Raw genomic sequence first — 22281 nt, forward strand, 5'->3', positions numbered from 1 at the left:
ATGTTATTATTTGAAATCTCAGAAACTAAAATAAAAAAAAAAAAAAAACAATGCATATCTATTGACCGGCATTTGAACATTTGATGACATTACACTATCAGGGATGTATAAGTTTTAAGGGTAAAAATCTTTTTTTTTTTTTTTTCAATTTTTAATTTATTTCCGACGCTATTATTATTCTAATGATTATCGTTATTATTTTTAATTTTCCGAGATTTGATCAAATTACTCTGCTCTCTCTCTCTCTTTTCGGGTAGTAATATCCTTACATGCGTATAATGTTATTCTTCCTCTCGACCTGCACCACGTTACGTATTCCACGGCCGAGATCAATAAACATACACGTATACATGTACTACATACGTATGTATGTTGCCTTAAATAATTAATTTTCATTTCTATAAGTGCCTACATTTATATATGCATGCACGCTGCGTGTGTCTGTATGTATATACATATTTGTTTATGTGTCACCAGGACTCTCAACTTCGAGTGTCCTGAGTCGCGTCGCTTACGTAGGTACTTGACGTATCTATGTATCGATACACGTAAACACGCAGCTACACGCTTATGCATGAAATATACAGAGGTATAAATATATTTTTCGTTTCTGACGATGAGTATTGATTCACGGGCGTGTTTCATGTATATGTGAATACATACATATATATATATATATATATATATATATATATATATATATACACATGTATTCTCGTTAGTTTTTTCGCCCTTTACTTTCTCCTTACGTCATTTTATTTAATTTATTAATTTTATTCAGTAGCCTTGTCTACATTGTTCATTATCTTTTCAGTTCATTGTTAATTTTTCCGTTTTCGGTCCATGCATTGATTTCATTTTTATTTCTTGAAACCATTGTTTCCTTTTGTATTTGGTGTATTACATGGACATACAAAACCATTCGTATAACCGCGCCGTCTAAATTTTATATGTGCATATTATGTAACCACTATTGGGATCCAAAATTAAACGGCCTAAGAGAACATCTTGGATTTAAAATGTCGGGTACGTGGCGAAGGATACATATGATTACCTCTTATCTGACAAGAAGGCAAGATGAAAAACTTCTCTGTTTTTACAAGTCTTTTGACAATTTATTCATTTATAACAACTTACAAAAAGTCACGTCGCAATTTTTGAGTATATGTATATCTTGGATCCCAACACACGTATATATAAATACAAACCGCTATATTAAATACTTAACTGATTACCACGGTTATATTAAAATGATAATATTATTGTAACTAGATTACCCGGTATCACAGAATATATAATATCGGATTTTTCTTTAATCGGACTTATTACCACCAATATTTACCTATTACACATATACCGCGGCGATTGTATATATGATGCAACGTAAATTAGGTATCATTATCATTATTATTACTATTCCTATTGATTTTGTTTTTACTACCTATTTTTTACAAAAGCGTTCTCTCACTGGTGATGCTATTAAAATGTAGCACATTATGCATGATAAGTATAGGTATTGATGAATTTGTCATCATTGTTTCTTTTCTTCTTCGCTACATCCCACACTTTATACATAATTCTGGAAAAATGAAAAACAGTAGCAATACGAAAAAAAATTCCGATGTATACAAGAAAAAAATGATTGCCAAGTTCATTTTCCCAACATTTTATCATCAATTTTCATGCAGTCCATTTTTCTAACGTTGTATTCGCAATCGCAATTATTATTATTGTTACTATTGTTACTACTGTTATATCGTTATTTCATAAGTTTTCCGATCATTTTATTCTTGTTTCTGTTCTCCGTTTTTGCTTTCAACGAAAGAAAAAAAGTTTACGATTAGCAAAATACGTCTGATCGATAGGAATATAGTTGACCACAGAGGTCGACGGTGAGAAGATTGATAGTGTCCAAACATAAATGAGAAACAAGAGAACACAGAGAGAAAAAATAAGTTGAATAACAATATCTTTCCTTATTCCGGGTTTGTCATGGTTAAAGCGACAGATGCATCGACTGTTTTCGAATTTCGAACGACCCGCCGCCTCCCGAGTCCATCGCCATTTTGTCCGTTACGCGAACGTCACTCGCGATCCGGCTGACAAAAAATCGACAACAAACGCAGATCAGCAATTTCACATAAAAAATTTCCCCGCGTGTTATCGTTTGTGATTTTGATTGCCGTTCTTGTTCCTCGGACTGTCAGTAACGTTACCGTCGGTGTTCACGTCGCGACGCGGTCTGAGTATGAAATTGAGGTTATGGGCGGTGTTGACGGCGTAATAAACGTTCGCCGAGTTGGGAAGGACCATTTCCCTGTCAGGCAGCACCTGGGCCAGGGTGTAGTGCTCGGGACTGCCTTCGACGTTGAGCTTGAGCATCGCATTCCTGATCACCTGAGGAGTACGCTCGTTGTTCGACAGCATTATCGACTTGTAGAGAACCACGCCCTCCGTCTCGACGCTCTCACTTTCCATCGTAACCTTGATTATGTAGAAGTCCGGCGAGCTCTTGTGCGAGTGAGTCGGGCTCATAGGGCTCGACGAGTTTCCAGTCACCCCCGCCGACGGCGCGCCGTTCGATCCCGGGGTCAAATATGGCGGCGCAAGACGCGCCTGGTGACCCGAGCTCGCCCCGCCCCCCGAGCTCAGGGAGACGTCGAGAGATGGAAGCGATGAGCTGGAGGACGAGCTAGACATCTGCGACGGTGAGGTTTGACGGTCCAACGAATTGTGCGGCGAGCTCGGTAACGATTCCAAGTCGCAGTAGAACTGAGAACTGCTTGAACTTGAGGTCGACGTAATCGAATCGTTTTTACGGTGACCTGGATTACCCTGAAATAACACGATCGATAACCAGCCTAAATATTTTTTTATTCTGCAGCCTGTGTTCGACGATTTCGGATTTTCAGATGATTATATGCGTCTGTCTGTTGGCTCGGAAGTGTAGATTCATGATGGAATACCTTACAGGCACTTTGCGGTATTGTCAATAAAGTTATTGGATATGATGATATGATTTTTTTCTTTCATCCTTTTTCGTCAGCCGAAAAGGCAACCGTCAGTTGGCCTTTAAATAATAAAGGGCTGGCTTTCAAAATGTGTTACGAACGAGTGTTTCAAATTTGAACTCGATATTCAGAGATGAAAGGTTAAAAAAAAAAAAATACATGGAAGTAGTTTTCAATAAAATACAACGTACGATAACTCGGCAACCACGCAACTGAATTCGTTCAAATCATCATTCACAGTGGAGTGATCACGACTTTGCACAATGATGTACGGATTTTACATCCCAATGGTCAATTGAATGCTGGTCAATAAAAAAATATTTTGAAACTTGCAAGCTTTTTCGCTACACAGAAACGTGGTGGAGTCAGATTTCGTGATAAGACCATACAAAAGTATCTTTAATTATTTTATTCAATACCTGTTTCTTTTTGCCACGACTGTTGATTGTGTTTCCCGGAGGAGGTGGTTCGATCTGACAGCTCATTCTGTAGGCTTCCCTGTCATCGAGAACAAGTACTGAATGAAACCATCGCTCGAATATCGGGTCTGCGCTGATATTGTAGGCGTTGGCGGCACCCTGAAGGAGCCTGATCCTGGCCAGGACCTCGAACTCCTTTCTCCGCTTGTCAAAATTAATAAGACCATCGGCTATCGTGTCTGGTATCGCCGTGTCGATCATGGTGAGATCGGTAAGAAAGGTGCCCAGATAAGGAATGGTGCCATAGCTGATATTCTAGAGTAAAAAGAATGTCAAAACAGTAAAGTTGAAGACTTTTCGAACGGAAACAGATCACGAGTTCACTCGACTCACCCCAGCATTAGTGTTCTGTTTTTGGAATAGTTTCTGCAAATGACGATCGCTGCGCCCAGCAGTGTCAGCGAACTTGGCAGTGCCCTCCTTGATGAGGAGCTCTCTCTGAGTCCAGGCGTTATTCTCCTCTGAGAATATCCTCTCGAGCTCGCGAAAAAGCTCGTGTTTTTCCCTGGGCATGGCTTGCCAGCACTTCTCCAGCCTGTAAACGGAGTTGCTTTGCAGACCTGAGACGATGGCCTTGAGGCTACTAAAGTTCTTGAGCACCCTCAGCTCCTGTGCGATGTCGATCCAGGTCTCGATCACTCTCGCACGCTCCTGAGGCTTTAGGCTCAAGTCGATCAGGATCGTCGTTATCACTCTGAGTGACACGGCGTTGAACTGATTGACGGTCGCCAAGACCGTTGCGGCCTCGTGACTCCGCGAACGGTCGCGTCGCGACCAGACAGCACCAAGGCATTGGTGAGCTACGAGCTTCTTGAACAACTCAGCGTCCATCCGCGTCAGCTGCTCGGCAAAATGGCGGTGGGGCACCTCTGGGAACGAGTAGGTCGGCCACAGATCTCCGATATTGTCTCCTGATGTGTGAACTGGCAGACGACTGTTTTCGTACATCAGACAGGAGTCTGCGAAGAATTGTGGTTTATACTTCAGCGCCTCCGAAATGCTTCAAAATACGAAGTATCAAATTCTATTTGTTCTGGACATAAAACGTTTGAAGCATGAGCGCATAATGTCTGCATTTTTCTGATCATGTTTCGAGCACGAAATAAACAAATGAGCAATCTGATTGTGAGAGTAAGTTTTTAAGCACAAAAAAATATTTCCAACATATCAAAGGATCAATCATCGGTACCTAAGACTCCAAGCACATGTTTTAAGCCTGGTCAGGTGACTTGACCAATTTTCAAGCATAAATGGAGCTTGATGAAGCAGGATTGAACATTTTGAACACGTCTAGCGTGCATTGAATAAAGATTTCAAGCGTCAAAAAGTGTTTTCTTGATAATTCCGAATGTAAAATCTGTATTCACGTAATGTACCTATGATCTGATCTGCTCTTTGAAAGCAGTGGAGTCGATGCCTGGCTTTCAGTTCGAGTTCCGAGGACGGAAGTCGCCGATGGGTGAAGTCGAGGAGTCTGACAAGGAGGGGATGAGTCGGCGGCGACTTCCAGTCACCGGGGTAGGCGTCCAGCCATACGTGGAGGGCCTGAACCAGGGTCTTTCGATGCTGTTCGCCAGCGGGAGCAGCCCCGGAATTTTCCTCCAGAGCGTCGTACCTCGCGAGCAAAAGCTCCAGAACTTCCCGCGGCGTTGTGAACGCTCGATAAGTTGCCAGGAAGACGTTTATATATGTCGACTCCAGCTCCCCGTCGTCGTTCGCCAGACTCTCGACCAGCCGCTGAACCGTGCCGGCCTTCAAAAACCTCACACGCACCGTTTCCCATTCTAGATGCGATATTTCGTCGTCCGAATCCTGTGCGATGATTGGAAAAAAGGTGTTATTTTTACTTCACACAGAGGTTTAACCGAGAATTTGATTTTTTAATTCTTATTCCCTTGAATTCAATAATCTTTCAAAACGCTCACCGATGCTGAGAGGCTTCTCGTTGGTCTGTGGTATCTGACTTTCTTTAAGTATACCGTGTAAATTACTCCGTCACCTCGTTCCTCGCCCCATAATCGCCACGTGGGCTGGAATGAGAGGAAATAACATTGAAACAAATTTGTTGAATTTACGGGTAAAGCGAAAAAGTAAATAAAAAACAAAACTTGTCTACATATGCACCCATTTTCTGCTTCTTTATTAATATAACGCATGCATGTATCGATATTAGTAACGAACTACGGGAATTAGAAGGTCTAAAATTGAACAATGAAATTTTAAATCTATTTTGTTATTGTTATTTCTATCTTGATTATGAGAAGAAAATATTTTGCTACTGTGCAGTAGCAAGTTTAGAAGAAACAAAATGAAAAAATCCAGTTTCCTTCCAGTTTATTAACAGAGTGGTTAAACAGTTTCCATAATTGATTCTCGGAGAGCCGATAGAAACTGTAATAGTTTGGTCAACGTGCCAACTTTATATATATTCACAAATCTCTGATCTCTCCGGTATTGCGAGATTAGTAATAGGTGAGTGCGAAAAAAATCTTGGAAAGAGTCTGTTGAAAAAATACAATCCAATGAACCTACAGCATTTTTATTCACCACTATTCGCGTATATGTTGTACACGAAAGATATGAAAACCTGAACCAGGAGGGATGGAGAGTTGAATAATTAAACATTGAAATTATTTCCAAGTCGGTATTATATACATTCTATTCGACGCACGTATGCGTAGCTATTTAAACAACATAATTTATACGTGCAATAGGAAAATAGCATGGAATGCATCTGGCAGTAGGTTAAAAAAATAAATTAACGTTTAATATACGAGCAGACAAGGCACGGATTACTCGACATATAAATGTTCCACATGTGTTGAAAAACGTTCGTTCCGTTACAAGTTTAATGCATCAGTTTCGTTAGTCCGATTTCGAAATTCAAGTCCTTTTATTTTATTTCTTGCGTTTTTCTGCGGTTAATTTTATTCTTATTAAATTCTTACTTTTGTGAAGAAGTTACAAAAAGAAGCAATCCGTTTCATTTCTCATTCGCTTTTGAACTAAAAACTTCAACAAAAAAAAGTGTCTTTTAAAAATGATGCCACGTATCGTGCTGTAAAAATTAATAAATGGGATAACAATATCATGCCATTCAACTTTAATTACATTGTCTAGTTACCATTACCCTTATTTTCGAATCTTCATTTTACTGCAGTGATACAATTGTGCAAGCATATAAGAAAATGAAAAATATCAATGAAAAACAAAATGTAGCCAGTAGCCCATAGGAGTAATTATCAATCATGTATTTCACCACTAATTTGCTTTTTTCAGCGTGAAGTGAAAGGAAAATAGTTATTAGAATGAATAAATGATGAAGTAATGGTTGAATGAAATGAACCAATGAAATGAATGAATTTGGTTTCATTTTTTCCTCTAGTATGCATCTACTTACACCCTCATACACATCTAAAAGCAATGAAAAAATTGCAGACACGATTTGGGAACTCGTTACTTCCAGTTTCTTGTATTTCTCTTTTTTACTTCATCTCCATCAAGTCAACGTACATCATTGCTTTTGAGCAGCAGAGCTGCAGAGCCGATTGTCCATTAGACATGAACAACCTCGTGTTATACATACACGTCATTTGTTTCAGCGAGTCATACCGCAGGTAGTTAATATACACGTAAGCGCACGCTATATAACATATCTGTAGTAATTAGAGTGCCTTTGCTCGGTATATCCCAATAGATAAAATATAACGAAGCATTGCGTCACCGATGCAAGTGCAAATCGCAGGTGACGCGATAATCTGGTCAACGCGATTTTCATTTGTGAATGAAATTCGCGATAAAATCGCTCAACAGAAAATTGATAGGAAAAAACTAGTTCCAATTTTTTGTAACAAGAAAATATTTGAAATCTTTCTGCAAAAATTTTTGATAAACTTTTCTTATTTTTTTTTTTTTTTGCTTTTGTTTCCCTTGTTAGAAAATACTTACAGCCCGTATTATCAGGAACGAATTTGTAATTATACGAGGATCTCACGGGAATCCAATAATTTTTTCATTCTTTCAAGATGAAATCGAGTCTCGTGAGATTATAAGCTTTTTAATTAATTTAGAAATCATTTATACATTCTGATAATATAACGGAAACATTCTGAAGCGTCGGGGAAATTTCGAACATTGTTAAGAAATTCTGTATCATTGTTTGATGCAAATGTTGTACTCATCTTCCGGATAAATCCGCAAGACTATTATCTAGCAGAGCAGACTGCACACATCCGTTTTGTCAGAAAAAAGTTTCCACGCAAACATGTTTAAATACAATAACATTCTCGTTATCTTATAATGCGTAATAAATAGTATTACAAGCCGTCCGTATCTGCAATAAATTATAAATACGATTTGCAAAATTTTCGACCGTGTATCGAATTGTATAGAAACAAAAAGAATAAAATAATACAGTAATGTTAAAAATCAGCAGCTTATGCGGAAAATAAGCATGCCACGCAGTTGAATGTGGGAATATTTATTCTATGATAATTTTCTTTTCTTCCTTTCAGGGTAACTTGAAGCTGGAAAAAAAAGTCTCAAGTATTTTTTCGCCGACAATTTATAGATTTCCAGATATTTCGGTGTATAATATGTGATATATGTTCTTATAATGCGGAAATTTTGTGTGCAAAATCGTACCGCATCATCTTTTCGAATTTTATTATTTCGAATCGCAGAATGACGCTGAAACTAGGCAGGTAATAATCAGCACGTAATACAGGCGGAAAGGTTCCGTTGCAAGGGACGACCAAACGATGAAACATGACAGGACATTCCTTGATATTTTATCATTTCTTTACTTCCTGAAAGCCCTCCAGATGTATTATCCACTGGACATTACTTGCTAGTTTCAACGTCATTATCGCAGGATAATTCTTTAGTGCCGTGTTACTCATAACGACCGAAATTTAAATTTTTTGCAGCGAGGGTTCGGACGAAAAAACGAGAAGGAAAAAGACAAAAACCGGATATCTTTTACAATTAGTGCATGATACATTCATAGATACATAAAAGAAACAAAGCAAAATGATAATCCAACAACAAGAACAACGACAAGACAAACATTGAGACTACAGGTTCTAATTCAACCAATTCGACACTGATTCAACAATTCTACTATTCGTCAGGCATTTTTTTTGGTAGGTATATGTATTTATTTTTTATGTTTTTCGCTCCTCTGTCGATCATTTTTACCTGCTGCACGTACCACTGCGTGGCTGTGGTGTTGGCGTTGAGATTCGAGCCGGAGATGAAACTATTCGTGTGGTAATTATGGTTTTTCTTGTATTGCGAGGAGGGCTTGCACGGTGTGCACAAAAGCAGCGGGGCTAATCTCGAGACTCCTTTCAAGGATTGGGACGCAGGGGCAGCCGGCGGAAGCGCTGGCGGTGGTCCCAAACCTCCTCCTGTAGGCCTCAGCCCATCCTCACCGAGAACCGGCCACAGCATCCAAGATGGATTATCGCTGTGCGATTTTCACACTCACACGACGATGTGTTTTGGTCTTTCCTCCACCTCTGCGGTTCAGGTGTAGTCCAATCCTCACTTGAAACTGATTATCCAATTTTTTTTTGTCATTTTTCCCCGTGATTCAATTGTTTCATATCATTGGTTTTGGCATTTTTGAATAAGTATCGTCTTTTAGGCAGGAGGAATGCTCATTTGTTTATTTCGTTTTTTGGTATTCGAAATATTTTTCTACCAACAATTTGGTTAAAGGGGGCGAAGAAACGATCTTTTTTTTTATTAATAACCTACAATTATAGAGATCGAATTGAAAAATCTTTTCTGAAAATTCAAACAAATAATATACATTGCTCACATTCATTCGAAATTACTGTATATTATATTAATCAGATAATTTTTTCCAATTTGTAACGAGATTTCATTCAATTCCACGTTCAATTTTATTTCAACACTCGGTTTCGATTGTACTTTTTCTTATCGGTCACTGACTGCAACTTCATATACCTTTTTATTGGTTCTTGGTTTTGTAGTTTGAACAGATATTTGGGAACGAAAATGAGTGGATAAAACTTGAGGAATTGTACGACCAAGTATATACGAAGACGCCGCCGACTTGTGAAGATCGTATAAATCAATTATTGTGAAGTGAAACATAGAAACCAGGAATCCGGGAATCAGAGTAATCTTGAAAACTGAGAAACTGTCAGTTTTATTAATTGTAAATCAGAATATATACGATACTGAAACATCAAATATATTGTGAAACGAAAAACTAAAAATACCAGGAATCTAAGAATATGATGACCGCCCTGCAGGACCATGAAGAATTATAAAAACAAGCAACTATAGACACCTATAAATTTTTATAGAAATATTGAGAGCTAAAGAATAACAAAACCACGAAACTGAAATCTCAGAACACGAAACAGCTGATTCAAAGTATAAACCGAGAAATCTGAGAAGCATAAAAAATAGAAAACCGACTGAAACCTAGATAAATGAATGCCTGATCGAACCAATAGCATTCTAATAACCCGCAAACCTAAGAAATTGATAAAAAATGAAAAGCCCGATTCCTAAAAACATAATAAAAATAATTGTAGGTGGGTGAGTAGCAGCGTTGCCTCGTCGTCGTTTGTCGTTTGCGGTACTGAACCAAGCATAATAAACGTAAGCGTGTCCACCGCGCGGTTGGAACAACGCACTTTCTGTATATTACAAATAATTTAACGTGCGTTGTTTCGCGGATAGTAACAACATTGATAATAATAATAGTAGTAGTACGGAGAAATACGTGCTCACGCGTGTATATAAGGTATAAATACCTCACAACGCGGGTACACGACTAGCGTGAAACAGTCTGCATTATCTCGCATGAGGAAAATTGCAAGAACAATCATTGTATGTACACGTTAACCTGTGCATATGTTGAAGTTCGAACGATGACATTCGTTACACGAGTAATGAAGAATAGATTTTTCGATCGTTTCAAAAGGATGTAACGCGAGACGTGATATTCTGTAATGACGTAATGAAAAAAGTAGAAGCGGTGAAAGGAAGAGGAAACCAAATTGTTAAAAAAAAAAGAAATGAAAAAATGAAATACAAGAAGAATAACGAAGAAAATCGAAATCAGCATCGTCGTGGGCTGTTAATGAGTCGCGTGATTCATGGTTCTCGTGATCGTCTGCTTCCTTTTTCATCTATGGTTTTGTACATCACTATATGGTATATGTTTTACGCGTGCCTGAACCGAACAAGCGGAAGAACTTAAAGTAACCGTAAAATGACCATTGCGCGGTTTCTTATCACCATGATAAGCAGTAGTAAACTGGTTATATATGTAATAATAAACGTGCAAAGCTTTATCCACGAAATAGTGACCGGAAAACCTAAAAGACACGTTTCGTGGAATATTTTTGTTTGTATTCAGAGCGATATTGATACAGTTTTTCGTTGAAAAATTGTTAGTGTTCGATAGATTCCGATGTATCAAACTTACGTAAATTAGGAAACTTGAAGATGCACTAGTGCAAAAAATATCAATCGCATTATTTATTATATATATATATATATATATATATATATTATATATGTATTAGTAACATATTTCAACTAGCAAAAAGACTTTGACGATAAAGAGAGAGGAATTAACGAATGAATTTAACTTCGTGATTCTACTGTTCCATATTAGAGCCAAATGTTTTTTGGATGAATTAACAATGCACTTGCATCATATTTTCAAACACGTTTTAATATGCCTGAAATAACGTGTAATCGACCCGCAATCGAATTACGATAAAATTTTGGCGCAGCAGCTGAATTTAAATATATATGTTCCACTTTGATCGTTTGATACACTTGATATATGAAGCTGAAAGAATAATCGAGGTTTCCTATCTCCCGAGGTTGAAAACATACGCTCATATAAACAGCTGAGATAAGAGAAAAAGGGAAAAAGAGATCGATTCCTTTCATCATCATCTCTTAAGAGAAATACGATACGTATACATGTAGATAGATGCAAATAGGAAATTATACATATATATATATATATATAATCACTTCGGAATTTAAGTCCTGAGGATACTGTATTTATCTAATTTTCGTGGACTGCAGATACAAATAAATAAACGTCATCAAAACATCATTTCACGTGTACAATTTCATGTTTCAGGTAGGCAAATTTTTTGTTTTAACTATAGGTACTTAGAAAATTTATTACAATATTGATGGTTCTATTGGATTCTAACATTCAACCTGACGCGCAAGAAAAAAATAACAAAAGTACTGGACGAATAAAAGAAAAGAGTATACCGAATAAAATTTGAGAAAAAAATACTAACGAAGCTAAATTAAAACAAACAGGATTCCAGATTATGCCGGTATGACTCATAACAGAATTGTTATGTGAAGACGACAAAATAGCGCGCGTTTTGCGTATGTATACACATTGACATGTAGGTATGCTAGGTACTCGGTTAATTATCAACCTTGTCCTATTACATACGTAAATGCATAATATACATGTATATGTATATGGACAATATACAAAGGTATTTATGCAACTCATATAACGAGATATCGTACACGGCTAAGCTGCATAACACGTTGGAACGGATGATCGCTGCTACGGCAATTAGCAGCATCGCACGTTAGTTGATATTCGTATAATATAACAGTGAGGAAGGATATTTATTCGCGAAACTATTCGCCAACTTTCATTTCGTTTTTTTCTTATCAATTCTTAGGAATGATTCCGGGCCCAAACAATGTTTGTTTACCATTCCAATCAGCGATACGCAATCTTCTAAGCATAAATCAAAACACCCTTTCCAATAAATGACGTAAATAATTCTTGATTAATCGCATTCCATCCGTTGGAAATAATAAGAAGAAGGAAGTAATATTACCAGTAATAAGTGAAATGTGTAGGTAGCAAAAAAAAAAAAAAAAAACAGTATAGAAAATTAACATCGATGTACCGTCGTGAAATTAAACACGAGGTAGGTATGCTAACAAAATTTACGTGTTTAATCACGATTAAAGAAATTCTTTGAACAAAATGTAAATCGTTATGATGACGTTAATGAATTAACATAAACCAGCTTCATTCAAATATACGATCTCTGTTTTAGGAAGATTAAATGTAGGTATAGGGAAAAATTACCGTGTGACAAATTCCAATACCTTATCATTCTATACTTAATAGCTGTTATCAATATTTTCGAGTAATTATAGTATCTTCTTGTTTCCCTTAGGAAAAACTACCTCATTTCTTGATCTCTTTCTGTTTTATCTCTGTGTTTTGTATAGGTACGATTGACGGCCTGTGAAATCACAGTCTCTTTCATTACTGGTTCTGTCTCTCTCCTGAAACCTTTACACTCGATATACGCAATAGCATACAACATATATAATTGAAACCTATGATGTATGTATATGTAACCCGGCTTGAGACTCTCAGGGGTCGGCAAACGACGACGAAGCAAACTCAGCAGTGCACGCTTCGTAAACACGGTATTAAAATCACCCTCAATTAGATAAGGAAATTGCCCAAATTACCTAAAAACCTTGTAGAATAAAGTTGTGTAAGAAAGTACAAAGAAATAACCACGGATACACAGAACAGATATACGAACTAACAACCGACGAAATAATACGAGAAGAACTTAGGATAAAGTCAAACTACAAAAAAAGGGGGGGGGGGGGGGAGCCTCCAGGGGACAAAAGAAATTACATACATACAGACAAGAATACTTCGATGGGGATAAAGACAATTTCATTACCAAAGAACCTGGGTTTAGTTTTCGCTTGCGATGTATATAAAAAATTGTTTAGTGTCTTACATTTCTCACAAGCAAATTAATCGATGTTCACTGTACTTGTAGCCTAATATTTGTATCCACCGTGTATGAAAAAACAACGGATCACCGAGGGTGCTAAATTTTGAAGTAAGCTGCTGCAGAATTATTTTGCGAGCACTGCGCGACCAGAAGACATACGGTAACGAATGAATATTTCAACGGTACGAACTGATCACAGAATTGAATATTTATTCGAAGTAACACTGCGACCTCGGCTCACAGATAAATCCTAAAAACAAAGAGGAGAACTACAACGCGGTTAGCCGAAACGAATCGTCGGAACGAAGCGGCGCGTGACGACGCCTCCGGCGTCTGAGTAGTACTGGTTTTGATCACGCCTACCGCTGTACCTTGTTCTTGCTAGCCACCCGCCGCTACCCGAACCACGCGGCCGACCCACACCTTCCGTTATCACTGATCGCAGTGCGCATGCGCCGTTGGGGGGCACGCGGTTCTCACTGACAGTTGAATCTCTCGCGGGACAGAAACGGCACGATACCTGCATTGTTTTTACGTACTGTATCTCGGGTTGAATTAAATTGCAAGATCTTTGGACTGAAACTATTTTCAAACTTGACTTGTGATGCTTCGAATGAACCGTAACCCAACATCGCGGGATAATTTGGAAGGAAGATATGAGTTTTAATGTAAACAACTTTGACATCTTCGGACAGAGTCCATTTTCAAGCATATTTTTTGACACTTCCAATGAGTCATAACTCGGTATGGTGAAAAAATCTAAAATGGAGATACAACTTTCAATGTAGCTGGATTTTGGTTTCACACTGTCCCCTTAAAAAAGTCTCGCGGGACACAAGCGCGACAATACCTTTGACGCGATGTACCTTGATTCAACAATAATGCAGAATCTTTGGATGAAGGGCATTTTGAAGTTCGTTTTCTGACTCTTCAAATGAGCCACAGCTCGATATCGTGCGAAAATCAGGAATGGAGATATGACATGTTGCCACCGTTTCTCTTTCATCGTAACGCAACTTTGGTGTTACGCGTTGTTTTTCTGAAGAAAGGATCGAGAACAAAGCATACGTGATTCACGCCCGATCTTTGAGCCTTTGAAATTGCAAGCATTTCAAAAATTCTGATCGCTTATACGTTTCTACGTAGGGAAAGAATTCGAAAAAGTACAACGATGGTAAAAGCCAGCAAGAATGAAACATTTGTGAAGAATACCAGCAGATAGCGTAAATATCACTACGAATTAATGAGTGCGTCACGTTTGTGTCAGCTATTTTTTCTTTCTCTTTGTTTTAAGCACGTCATCTAGCTTACAACGATTTTGAGAGGATGTGCGAAGCGGGTTAAATTTTACCCCTCTGTATTTATTATTGGATGAAGGGCTAAAACTGAGTCATCAAATCAGCTCCCCTATAAATACATATATACGTTCTCTCCGACCCTTTTGATGGTGAGGGCTGGATTACATATATTATATATACCGTGGGTATGTACAGCTCTCTATATTGGAATTATAGTCACATTTATTTCTTTTCAGTAGCGAGGGATATTTTCTCCTAACTTGCACTTTTTGATTGACTAACAAATCGTTAATCTCTATCAAGAAAATGGTGAATTTTTCATCAGTATAACTCTCGACTTAAAACTGTCCTCACTTTCTGGACCTGAATTTTGAAATTTCTTGACTCCCTTTTTTTTACATTGCTATATAAAATGATTAAAGAATTCTGAACTTCATGCATTTTCATAACCGTTACCCCCCGTTCAACCCAACGTCACAACGTATGAACGACGTGGAATGTTGTGCACATCTAAACGTGGTTGATGGTCAGCTCTGACGTAAAGGCTGACCGTTCGATGACGTAATGCGGACGTAGATAGCGTCACACTCGATACTATTGCATGCGTGAATATATCCTGTTCTGCGTGACGAGTCACTGAAGCTGAACCTCGATTTTTTACACCACGTTTCTCTCTCGTCTTTACCATCAGTCGCTTTCAGCTGAGTCGGTAAGGCAAAATGATCGGTGTACACCGATTTCAAATCATCGTAATGATTGTGAGATTTTTTTTTTAGGCTACATTGATTTAATTTCTTCTTTCACTTTTCTTAATTTTATTCCACGTTGAATTTTTAAACGTTTACAACTGTTTTCGCTGGGATTCACACGGAGTGGGTTATAAAGCGAATTGGGTGTACGTTCCATTTACAACGCCGGGAATTGTAGGCGTATCGATTTTACGTCACCCCTTGCTCAACGCCGAGTGTCGTTACTCGACGTGGGCGTAGAGGGGCGAGGGCTGGCAGTGCAACCAACTGGGAACTCTACCCCTAGACCTCTGCCAGCCCAACCCCTATTCAGAGCTGCAGTAAAGTAGCCTGCAAGTGATTGCCCGGAGTAAAAGCCGCACCAAATAAAGAAAATCACAATCTGCACACGTGCAGTTCTTTCATATGGAACATTCCGTCCTGACTCGACCACAGTTCGATTTGTGTTCTTCACGGCATTCTTCCATGTGTAAATTGGAATTAAATATTTCGTTAGCATGCTTTTCTCTATCTATTCAAATTTTCCTTTTGTAAATTCTTTTTTCTCAATTGTGAGTTTTTTGGTTCCTCGATTTTCCGCTCTTAGTACATAAACATTCTCTGAACGTTGGACAAGGAAATTGGTTTCATGTCAACCTCCAAAATTTCTACGGTACTTGAATTTAAAAAAAAAATATTTGTTTTTTTTTATAGAGTCTAGGCGACATACATGGACGGGTTTCTCCCGTAAAGTGAAAAAGATGAAAAGAAAGATTTCCTTGACCTTCTGTATGACCCGTAACTCAAGCACCACATGGTTACCCGGTTTCATATACACACACGTGCATTAACTCTGATCTGGCGTCTCATACAGCGATCCACCTTTGACAATAGCAAAGTCGAGGGATCGCTGCTGAATCAAATTTGCATGATCAAGTGCGGAGAACCCTGGTAGGTTGCTGCAGAACACAGAGTGGCGAAAAATGCACATTACCTATGTGTAATGGGGATTCCCATGAGGCTAAAATAGCATCAAACATGTGCGAACACCGGTCGTGGTATTTAAACTCGTCACATTTTGTCTGGGAGGAGAATATAATTTATCACTCAACACTCTGGTTATATTACGGTAAAAGATTCTGGGCTCTAAAGCAACGGTGGAATTTTTAAGCACCTTAGTTAGACTACTGAAATGTTTCACAATCATGAAGTCTTTGTATGTATGTTTTTGTGATTTCATTATTTCTTTTTTTCTTACTTGCCGGTATCGTTTCACGGAGTTTCCGTAGCCAGGTTTATTCCTACATGTGTACAGTTTAAGTGAAAGTTATAACGGAGAGCGTGCTGCTGGTGCAGTTCGTTGATCTGCGTACAATGTACATCGTGTACGTATACATACATGTGCTTCATACGCGTTGCCAAATTCTTGATCATTTTTCAAAGTCTATTATTAAAATCGAATTTAAATTCTCCGACAGATACGGCTACATTGCTTTATATTCTGGTATTCATCAGTTATGGAATTGTATTTCCCTGAGAGATGATATTAATTTATCAAGAAAAGAAAAACGAATCTTGTGTTTACAGTCTCGTCTTATTGAAGGTATCTGATTTATCGACTGCTGATAAGTATCAGTGAAACATAGCGGTGATGATCTATGATTATGAATATCGACCTTCCACGGCTGCTGGACGACTGAATACAATAGAAATTACCTAGTAAGGACCGTAAAGTGTTTTAATCAATATTAAATAAGTTGACATCTGTAACGAGGTACTTGGTTATCATTTCTACGGACAATTAGCAGTAATAGAGAATGATTTTCATGAAAGTATAAAGTTTTAATAATGCATTGCTCTTATTTTTTAACCATATTTTTTTGCTGCGCGGAGGAGGGAAGCGGTTTAAGCGAAACAGGAGACGCAATCCAACTGTCTTTTCTCGTAATTATCTTAACCTCCTCCTCGTCCCACATTAGATGTTGAGACATGACTCTAGTCGGTTAGCTGGCGGATTTCTATTCAATGATTAGAAAATCGAATTTAGTGGCAAGTCGAGCGCCTCATCTTGACATGACTATCTGGCTTCATTTCATTATTTCAGTTAGGCGTGTGTATGTATACCTTCACATGTCACAGGGTTGTGTGATACGTACAATTCTTTAAGAAAGTTTGACTCCCTATTGAAGGATCCTGTTCAATAGGACTGTATGAAATACATAATGATATAAACAAACGAATAATATTAAATGAAATTATGAGGAAAACGGCAAAAAGAAAACGTGTGATACATGTGTTCCATAAAGGAAACTTGATTATTCACAGTTTACTTTATTCCAATGCAAGAATCAAAATTTTATCCGAAAATCATAATCAATTAGATAAAGGTTTACGCACCATCCAAAGAATATTATTGCATATGTTATACCAGGGTAATGGAAACAAGACTTATTATTAGTCGGAAGCGGTTCCACTTCAGATTACAGTTTTATAATTAATGGCACATGTTATTAAAGGAAGCGTTACTCAGCGAATTCCGTCACCGAATGCCTGATAAAAATCTCAGGCTCAGTCTCAAAGTCCTTTCAAAGGACTTTGAGGAAAAGAAATACGAACCGTCTCCGAGACACGGAAACTTTACGAGGTTGCAGTTACTAACGTTATCGTAACGAAACATTGAAGAAAAATCACTATCTTCTTAATTTGACAGTGATTTTTATGGAACTAAGACTTCGAATTATGAGTGTGTTTTGTTTTATTACGGTTTACTTAATATCAGACAACACCAAAATCCTGAAATAACAGTTTTTCCTCAGCATGAATCGTTACGTTAAAGTTACTAACTTCAATATGACGCAACTTTTCAGTGTACCAATCATATAATCGCTCTTTCAATTTTTAATTACGTATCATCTCTAACTGACCAAGACCGTAAGACATGAAAATCTCGATTTATATTTTTTTCATCCCACGCTTCTGTAAAAATTTCACGTTCGGCTTTTCACTGCTAACGAAACCTCAAAATTATATCACTGTGACTTTATTGGGTGTAAACGAGCGCGTGGCTTCCTAAAAGCTCGATTAAGAAGCTTTCCAACTCGAGATCTGTCAATGTTACGCTATTATAGCAAAGAAACTTAATCTTTTCATTTTGGCGACGAAACGATCCTCAAAATGAATCTGCCACGATTTACTTGTATCGTACGCAATCGGGCACATCGCTTTCTGAAAGCTAGATCAAAAGCATCCGTAACTCGAAATCGGTCAGTGCTATGACGATCACGTGAAGGAACCCGATCTTTGCACCTCCGTTGCAAATTGACCGCCATAATTGGATCAGCATGTTTTACGTAGAATTTGGGTAAAGCGGCGCGCCGGTTCTTAAGAGCTCGATTAAAATCATCTTCGGCTCGAGATCGGTCGATGCTACGATGTTCATTAGTCAAAAAAGAGCAAAGCTTTTACTCTGGTAAAACATAACTGTACCGGACGTAGGCAGCAGGCGGTAAAACCGGCCGGTTGTGTCGGTCACTCGGCGAACAGCCTGGTGCTGTCGCTGCTTGGTAAGAGAATCGGTCGTATTCAGCGGCTGCTATCTGAACGAGTGTGTATGGAAGTTCAGGCGTGTATGACGTACGGTATTCACGGTACTCGCTCACCGGTTTGCCGATGTGCGCAACGCATTCATGTACGTACACGCGATTCTCTCACTTCGACATTCCTCGATCGACGCGCCTACCTTCTTTCGACCGTACAGTATCGTGTATAAACTTGACACATTTAGAACAAGATATGCCATTCGTGACGTACTCCAGCTGTGTTGTACGACGGCACGAAGGAGTTTTGAATCGTTTGGAAACTCAGAGAAACAGCTATTTTGCTTTTCCATGTTAACTGATGTTATACATGGTATAAAGATCCGTTTGCCGAATGAAAATTATCGTCGAATAGCGTGAACTTTTGTCCCATCATCTTTTCCTAACTCATTTCGCAGCTTATTGAAATAGGACTTGGAGTTTCTATTATAATCACTCAGCTTCAACTTTTGTCTGTGTTCCGGTTGAATTGCGTGAACTTTCAATCTGAATTCATGACGATTCGAAGGTGCAGACAGCCTTATGAGTGCTGATTATTTAGATTAATATAATATCAGGGTCACAACGTATCTGTACATGTACATTATATGAAACGGACTCCGCGCTGGCAAAGAAGACGGTGATAATTTATATTGCAAATTCGAGTCAACTTTCGTGGGAGAGATCGTTTCAACCGGATAACGGAACAGTATTGCACCGGTTTTATGGATCAAGTTTTATAGAGAAGCTTAACACAACGCGAACGAAAAAAAAACGAACAATTTCTACTAATAACTTTTTTCCATACATCAATGCAAAAAATCGATTTACAGCTACTTCTTTTTCCGTCTTTGTCTTCTCCATATTGCAAACCGAGCAAATTGTTGCCGTAATTTTCATTTCACTTCCCGTGATGATTCGCGTAACGTGGGAGAACAACGCGCAGACTTTAGAAATATTCACGGTACGGGAATATAGAAAGGAAATCTGCAATCCTTAGACCGCATTCTCATGCCATTTTACGCCGGTCTAGATAGTTTTTTCGTCTTCAGTTTCATCCGCTTTGCTCTCCTGCAATTCACTGTTTATCCTAATTTCACGGGATTCCCGAATCCTGAACCGATGCCTCAGCCTTTCCCGATTAGCGATTACTCGTTCCAAAAACGCAGTGTGGCAGACTAAAGTTTGATCATGATTTATCCCTTGGGTCATCTTACTGTCGTTTCAATTCCGAACAGTCCAAGAACTCGAGAGAAATTAGTTCACACCATTCAAATATGTAATGGTGTAATATATACTCAGACCGTTCAGAGCTTAACACGTCCAGTGATAATTGGTATTAAACGAATGAAACGTTTTTCAAGGTGAAGGTCCTACTGTTGAGGCAACGGCTCGACCATGAGGCCATATCATGCATTATACTTTTGTATAAAAATTCACCTTCTCTCATGTCCAGTATATTTTTCCCCCTCAATACTTTTCAGCTCTCTTCCCTTACTACTCCTTTCCTAATTGTCAAGATCATTGACAATAATTCTCATTTGAACAGTGCATGGAAATCGTATTGAGTGTTTCAGCTTGAAAATTCAAACCGAAGTCTTGAATGAAAGGTAAGATATTAAGATCAAGATTTTTTTCCCTCCAGTTTTGTTTTAAAAAACGTGAGTTGCTTTTTCTCATGCGGACTTGCGCAATTCGCATGACACATGAACACTCAAAATTTGCGTACGACAAATCAGCGCTGGCTCAACAAGGCGGCGGGCTTTTACTGTTATGGTAGTTCGTACCCACTCCCAGTTTACCTCTATACTTCAACGTTCGTTGTTTAGAGATGTGTGAGTGCAGTAGTTGTTAGTAAAAAAAAAAGCGAAAGAGTCAGACACAAAAAAATTCATACACAGCTAGCGCGCATAAGGGTAAAAGGGGAATACTAGGTATGTCTGCTGTGTGAAATTGTTAAACCACATAAAACCAATGGTAAAAGATATGTTAGTTTATTAAAGAATATACCAAGGAGAAAATAATTGTTATACAAAGAAAGAGAAGGAAAGTAATTAAAGACCGTGCGTTAGTGTGCGTGACAACAGCTGATCGAGAACCGCCATCGACTTGATATGAAAAAATAATCGTTGTCTTCCTTATATTTATGGATGATTTTTTTTTTATTTTGGTTTTTTCTACTCAAATTACCAAGGAGTCGTCAGCATTTTCACCACTCATAGCACAGATCCTCTTCGTAGTAAATGCGGGCGCCTGTTACTGTCGACTCTTCGCGGAGGTTCCTCCAAGATTTTCTCACAACCTGCTGCACTGAAACAACCGGGACTTAAAGAATTCAACGATTCGACAATAATTAGCACTCTGCTTCTCTCCGACATTATAATGGTATCCATATTCCACTGTGTTTTATAATCGAGGTGATGCCCGTTCTTCTTTGGAACTTCCGCTGCTTCACTCCTACGATGTCGATGATAAGGCTGCTGTTTCTCGCTGTTCCATGTGGCCTATCCAGAACCAATCAGCAGTCATTTCACTGTCGTTGATCACATGGGAAAAAAAAATAAATAAATAACGTGCATACAGTTCGCAGTTGAGCACATACGGAGACAGGATCAATGGTGCTTTCGCTGCCGCTGACACCTGTCATCCGAAGTGTTGGTATGGAGTTTCACTGTGGCCGGGAAGACAAGCACTGGACACCCTATTCTCGAAATTATTGTGCTCCTTTTCAGCAAAGGACGTAACGCAGCACACGAAATACGAATTACGCGTGGCCAAAGAACGTCAACGACATTTGCAGGTCTCGCGATCAGTCCGGTCGGTCGGTCGTTTTCCTGCCTTTCCTCGATCACTACGACGGCACAGACCCTATGAACCCTCGATCCGCACGAATCGATGCGACTGAATTTGTCCACTGAAAACCGCTGGCAGCGCTGTCGCCCGATATTTCACTTCGACGAACCGTCGTCGGCTCTGCTACTCCCGAACTGCCCGTTGACGCCATTCCCACGTTTGGTTTCTCCCTCTCCACCGTCTTTTCTATGCAGAAATTCCCGTTATTAGGCGCTTTGCATTGCTGACCGACAGTACGCTCGCTGCTTTCACCGTCCGACGCTAGCTTCGGCGATCCCAGCGCCATCTCTTCGTCTTGTCGGCAACAATGTTGCGTCGGTCCTGCAATAAACCTGCAATGCCATTTTGGATTGTTTTTTTTTTTTCTTTTTTCATGCATACTTGTTTTGCGAAACGTGATGATGCAACGGCACATTAAAGGTGTTGTTTGCACACTTGATGCTAATGATTATTAATTACATTAATACCGGTAGGTTGGTAGTGTCAAAATATTTCTCAAACAAACCGTATGTTCGTGTA

At 38.7% G+C, this 22281-nt stretch overlaps 1 protein-coding gene across 4 annotated transcripts; it reads right to left on the minus strand.

Moving 5' to 3' along the window:
• Positions 1-1091: 1091 nt before the first annotated feature.
• LOC107217649 (ral guanine nucleotide dissociation stimulator-like 1) lies at positions 1092-22028 on the minus strand. 4 transcript variants are annotated; one of them, XM_015655260.2, is made up of 7 exons: positions 21100-22028; positions 8690-9047; positions 5416-5520; positions 4867-5302; positions 3824-4449; positions 3431-3745; positions 1092-2835 (listed from the first exon to the last, which is right to left on the minus strand). In XM_015655260.2, the coding sequence occupies exons 2-7, from the start codon at positions 8942-8944 to the stop codon at positions 2161-2163; spliced, it is 2412 nt and encodes an 803-aa protein (XP_015510746.2). In that variant the 5' UTR covers positions 8945-9047; positions 21100-22028; the 3' UTR covers positions 1092-2160. The 4 variants fall into 4 exon arrangements, with proteins under 4 accessions (XP_015510746.2, XP_015510745.2, XP_046596721.1 ...); XM_015655259.2 differs by lacking the exon at positions 21100-22028 and adding an exon at positions 13312-13651; XM_046740765.1 differs by lacking the exon at positions 21100-22028 and adding an exon at positions 13252-13273.
• Positions 22029-22281: the final 253 nt, after the last annotated feature.

This window comes from Neodiprion lecontei, chromosome 5 (genome assembly GCF_021901455.1).
Source record: "Neodiprion lecontei isolate iyNeoLeco1 chromosome 5, iyNeoLeco1.1, whole genome shotgun sequence".
Lineage (NCBI taxonomy): Eukaryota > Metazoa > Arthropoda > Insecta > Hymenoptera > Diprionidae > Neodiprion > Neodiprion lecontei.